Source organism: Cyprinodon variegatus, unplaced genomic scaffold (assembly GCF_000732505.1).
Source record: "Cyprinodon variegatus isolate N-32 unplaced genomic scaffold, C_variegatus-1.0 Scaffold47, whole genome shotgun sequence".
NCBI classification, from domain to species: domain Eukaryota; kingdom Metazoa; phylum Chordata; class Actinopteri; order Cyprinodontiformes; family Cyprinodontidae; genus Cyprinodon; species Cyprinodon variegatus.
In genome coordinates, this window is record NW_015150500.1 from 334,140 (window position 1) to 340,007 (window position 5,868).

The following is a 5,868-nucleotide window of genomic DNA, read 5'->3' on the forward strand; positions in this document are numbered from 1 at the left end:
GGAAGGAAGGAAGGAAGGAAGGAAGGAAGGAAGGAAGACAGCTGAGACACTGATATTGGAGATAATTTTTGAAAAAAAAAAAAAAAGTTATACTCTTGTAATTTTCTACATTTATCCAGCTCAGAAAATGTGATTCATTATCAAAGCATAAGTTAAAAAAAGAAAAGCACCAAAACAGCGTTTTCTCAAAGGGTTTCCAAAAATGTGTTCGTGAGAACAGGAGATATATAATATTGAACTTAAGAAAGACACAAAGTGTTTGTCAATAGCTGCTGTCAGCAAAGAACCAAATATTCACTTCCTTATCAAGAAGCTGAAGAAATGAGTAACTAAAGCTTGGACTGATGTAACGCTTGACATGAAGACATTTGACCGAGAAGGATATTTGACCCCTCCAGTCAAACCCCTACAGCTGAAATGTACAACCAGGTTTCTTACCGTGTTCCAGTGCTTCGTCTCTACTATCCCTGCATGAAAAACAACAGCTTTTAGCAAAGCAGATCAAACACCTTAAAAAATGGGACTGTGAATACACAGTTAAAACAGACTCACTTTAATTTTATGTCATCTACTATCTGCTCAGCATCAGAAAAGTTCAGCACCTGATCCCCTTTAGGAAGCGGCTGAACTGCAAGACAAAAATGAGGCGAATAAACTATTAGTGGTTCTGGTACACAACTCCCTGAAAAAAATAAAGATATCAGCCAAGATAACCTTTAGCAATATCGTTTATTACTTAGCGGTGCATCTCGTATTGTGAAACAACTGAGTAACAAAACTCACCACTCTGGTCATCTAGCAGGTAATACTGCTTCAGCAGCTGCCAGTGAACACTCAGGCTCTTCGGGGTGCGAGATGGGTGAAAGATGCCGGGGTGTTTGCTCAGAAGCTCCAGGAAAACTTCCATTTTGGGCTGACTGGTCTGTTTAGGGAGAATTTTATTTTAAAGCCGGGCATACACTGTGAGATATTTTCAATCATCGCACACAGCCATAGCTCACACTGTCAATGAAACTGCAGGGTTTAAAAGTTCACAGCTCACAGCGTATCTTCTCACACTGTGCGACTCGACGCTCTGATGCACTCTACCTGCTCAAACTGTGCATCTAAAAACTAAGGTTGGACTCGGCCCCGCAGCGAGATGTCTATCCGGAAGCCAATGAGTAGAAGAGGAATATGAAGCTCACTAGAGTGAAGCCTTGGCAATTTGTGCATTTTTGTGTTATGAAATCCCTAAAAAGAAAAGGCGACAACGTATTTGGACAAAAACATGGCTAAGCAAACATGGCTACTACGGTCTGTCAATTTTACAGAAACAACTCCATTTAACTCGCACATCCAACATGCTTTTGTGTTTTCATCTCAGAGGAAGAAGAAGAATCCTTGTTCAAGCATGCCCACTCAGCGATTTGCCCACGACGGTCGACTGAAAATCAAACATGTTTGATTTTTTCTCCCGCCCTCACGATTCCTGATCGGGAGGTGGTCGTGAGTGGCTGATTGCCCCTCATTACCCCCTCTAGACTACAAGATGCATGATCAGGCTGAAAGTCGGTTTTTAAATATAGAAAATCTACCGCAGATAAATCCATCAGAACATTGGAGAAATTACAGGATAATCCTTGCTTGTTCACATCAGTAGGACCCTAATCTTTATCAGATTTATATTAAACTCACAAAAGTGTATGAACCATCATGATGTGGGTTGATGCATTCATACACCATTACATTTAAAGTTCTTAATTTAAACCAGTTTTAGAAAATGGAAAAAAGAAAACTGATTTTTCTGTATTTGATCTGCCGTTTTTAGATCTCTGGAGGGTTCATCGGTTCATCTACAAGCTATTATCTACAACAGGGGTTCCCCAAGTGGGGTTCTGGGCCCTTCTAAAATAATCCACAAGATGTATGGAGGAAAAAAAGGGTCAAAAGTCAATAAACATATAATGAAATAAATGGTGTATTTTAATGGTGTATGTATTTAGTTTCAAGAACTAAATAAATACCCCATTAAAGTATGACATGTATTTTTACATACTGAATTAATTAAACTTACAATTGATATGAATATAAATTTTATTTCATTTTTCATAAAAACCTTTTCCATTTTCCAATACGCATTATTGTAAAATGCATATAATTAGTCCAATCACTGGCAATGTAGGGGGTCGCCAACAGAGAGTAATCAGCCTCTAATAAAGTTACTTTATCAGTCTCAGGCTGAAATGACTGGGAACTGCTGGTCCATAACACTGCTTCCCAAAGTTGGAGTCATGGATATGCAAGTATTGAATCTTGGTATCCGCCACAGAAACTTGGAGAATATTTATATTTTTTTTACTAACAGATATAGAAAAATGTCTTAGAAATAGGCAAAAGAAAACAAAGTGGTTGTTGATGCTTATGTATTATAATGATCATAATCATGGTTAATTGATTTTGTATAATATCTGTATAACCAATCAACAGTTTGGGAGCCCTTGGTCTTCAGGATCCACCGTCTGATGAATACTCAATAATCTAAAAATAAATGCTACAAAATTATAAATCAACACACAAGTTTTGGAACTAAGAAACAAACATTTTCCGCACATTTTAAATGCACTGAAAATGGCAGGACAAAGCTTTGAAAAATCAGTGATTAGAAATCTACTACAGAATCTCTAACTGGAGTTTTCTAATTATATTATATTTCTAATATATTTAATGTTCCTTAAAATTTACTTGATCAAATTTCAACTTAACCTTCATAAAAATAAAAAATAAAATGTAGTGAGTCACTTACTGAACCGATCTTGGCCAGCAGCGCCTGTTCACTCTGACTGAAGAGAGCTTTGCTTTGAATTGCTGCGATTGCCTCTGGGTGAAGCTGCCGCATGGCCTGCCATGCGAGCCTGCCGGAATGACACAAAACCAGCAATATGCTTAGAGCACCAAAGTGGAAAGCATGATTTAAAAAAAACTAATCAGAACCAAACCAAGTTCTTACTTTGAGATGACAGGGTCATACAGCAATGCGTACCACCTCTCTTTAATTTCCCGCAAAGTAAAGCGACAGCTGAACTTGACCCCCAGATGAACAGAAGTTAGATCACTAGTCTGGAAGCGTGAGATAAAGACACAGATGAATTAACTCCACATTTCACTCTGGTGTCACATAATATAAAACCACTACAAAAGCAATAAACAAGTGAGCAAATGAGCACTGACTAGTGTTTTTGGTGCTCACCTGTAGCACAGCATTTATTAGCAGAAGGTCATCTGTGGGTTTCCAGCGTCCCAAGTCTTTAGTCATGTGTAAAGGCTGCTTGCTTTTCTTTACTCTTTTGGGCAGAGGTGAAGGGTTTAATACCATAGTGAGAGGTGGTGTGAGGGCAGTTCCTGACTTGGGCACCTCACATAAGAATAATAAGGAAAAAATCCATCAGCATATAAACCTACTTAATACCTCGCTCCTGACGATCTAAAATACTTTAAAATGGTTTGTACCTTTTTCTTTTCAATGGATGAAGGTTCACTGCCCAAACAGCGTATAGGTTCAATGACAGGAGGCCCTTTGACTCTGCTGGACGACTTGACCAGACTGCTCTCCACCAGCTCGTCATCAAACTTCTTTCTTTTTATTGATCTTTTATTTCAGAAAAATCATAATTAGAAACACTCTTTAATATCCTTTTTTTTTTTTTATAAAGTATTGTTTTGTCTAAATTGGAACAATACCTGGATGAACTTCTCCTCTTGGGAACACCGCCTCCAAACGCTTGTGCTGCCGTCCTTTTCACGTCTTTCATGCTCAGTGACTCTTCATCCTCCGACCGACTCTGAACACCAGACACTCCCACTGATGCACCAACCACTGGTTCGCTGGCCTGCATCTCCTCATTTACTGAGGGAAGCATCATTAATGGAAAAGTGTATTAAATTTGTACTGTGAGGTGTATTTGAAACATACAATTAACAACATAAGTATTTTGGTTTAGTATTTTTATCATGAATGATAAGATGCTGTGCTCTTTGTTGGCAATGCTGGGAACTCCTCATATGATTGGTTCAAGATCCCAGACGTAAACACAAGCTACACACTGCACCAAGCAGCTCCGGTTTAAAAAGAGAAAAACTTGACTAATACATTGTTGATGAAGATAATTGATTATTTATAGGTAATGTTACTTCCAAATGACAATGATTTGAGATAATTGTAGTGATTTTTTGCGTATTGCTCCTCTAAAGCATTTTTTGAATATCAGGGTATTGTTTTACTTACACTTTCCATAATGTTCTAAAGATATATATGAAAAAAGTCAGTTTTTATTTTACATTATAATCTGAAATAAAGCAGATGTAGATTTATTATATGGGCTGATTTGTCCAGAATAAGGGTGAGCAGCCTTTGCAATTTAGAGAGACACTTTTGTCCACCTCCTAACAAATAAAATCAGTAAACAGCTGCAAAATGTTGTTCTTTTACAGTGATTTATATTAAATTGTTTTATTGATACTAATATTTACTGTTATTTTTACCTTGTAAAATTAAATATCGAATCAGAAAACTTTGGAAATCTACATCAATGGTAGAAACAAAAAATAAAACTACTTTAGGCTACATATGAGTAATTTCCACATTTAAAGGAAATTTGGCCCCGTTTAACAAACAAGGAGCCTATTATTTTCAGCCTAATGACACAAACTTACACTCTGTGGTGTCATTTTATTTTGGAAATGTATAAGTTGAATTCCTGTCTCTTTTCTTTGAAGATATTAATTTTTAATTAAAGTGATTACCACTAAAGAAGAAAGGGTTACTCTGCAGGACATAGACCCGTGACTTGAAATTGAAAGTTTATGTTGATATAGGACTAATATTTAAAACTACAATAGGCTAAGAAAATATAGAAGCCACTAGATTCAACAACTTCTGCAATTACCACCCAGTACACATTTTAGTACTGGATACTGCTTGGTAGAAAATGCTTATTATTGTAGGAACCTTAAATTACATTTAAAGCAGATAAAACAGATACAGTTTTAAGCAGTAAGAAGTAAAATAAAAAATTTAAAATAAATTAAAAAAAATATCGAAAGGATTATTAAAGACAAATGTGTCTCAAGTCATAAAGCAATATACACAACGCCAGATAGTAACTCTATAATTTTATAATCAAATGATCTTTGTAGCTTTTCTCCCCTTTGTTTACATGTGATGTTAGCAAAAGGCCTGCATTCCCAATTTTTCAAAAAGTAAATTAAAAATGGATATAACAGTTAATATACGTAGCAGCAACTGCGGAGGAATATTTGTAACAATTTGTTTAGCTACGTATCATAAACAGCAGCAAGGTTCTGTTTAATGGATAATGTTAGCTAGTTAGCTTGTAGCAACTAGCTCTTAGTTCCGAGCTAGGTGGGATATAGTTGCTGCGACGAGACTCGTGTCTTACCTGTGTCTCGGTGTGAGAATTTTATAAACTCCGAATTTTAAAATAACTCCAAACAAAATGTATGCTTCCAACTGCTATGATACGTTTAACGTCTAACCAGTTAGCATTAGCCGCTCATTTTTTCTTCCTGATTTGGATTTATCGAAACGGTTTAGCAAACAGCCTCGAGACTCGCTACCGCCACCGTGTGGAATTGAAGGTAACAGGCGTGTGCGGTTTTGAAACACTCCGTGTTTAAGATTTAAAAGTTTAAGTATTAAAAGTTAATTATCGGGTTTAAATTATATCTAAAAAACGTTTCTTCATGTTTGACCTTTTCTAAAACCTTTATATATATAGATATAGATATATATCTATATCTATATATCTATATCTATATCTATATATATATATATATATTATATATATAGATATCTATATATATATATAT

General features: G+C 36.0%; 1 protein-coding gene across 1 annotated transcript in view; it reads right to left on the reverse strand.

Annotated features, from left to right (window-relative positions):
- The window catches only part of mcrs1 (microspherule protein 1), a 10,523-nt gene extending 4,936 nt beyond the window's left edge, over positions 1-5,587 (reverse strand). The window contains exons 1-9 of the mRNA XM_015370544.1: positions 5,439-5,587; positions 3,721-3,886; positions 3,490-3,628; positions 3,230-3,394; positions 2,990-3,099; positions 2,786-2,894; positions 784-922; positions 553-628; positions 411-467 (exon numbers count right to left, since the gene is read on the reverse strand). Of these exons, the coding sequence (XP_015226030.1) occupies positions 411-467; positions 553-628; positions 784-922; positions 2,786-2,894; positions 2,990-3,099; positions 3,230-3,394; positions 3,490-3,628; positions 3,721-3,875 (950 nt within the window). The 5' untranslated portion in view covers positions 3,876-3,886; positions 5,439-5,587. The remainder of the gene's footprint in view (positions 1-410; positions 468-552; positions 629-783; positions 923-2,785; positions 2,895-2,989; positions 3,100-3,229; positions 3,395-3,489; positions 3,629-3,720; positions 3,887-5,438) is intronic.
- Between the last annotated feature and the right edge of the window lie 281 nt (positions 5,588-5,868).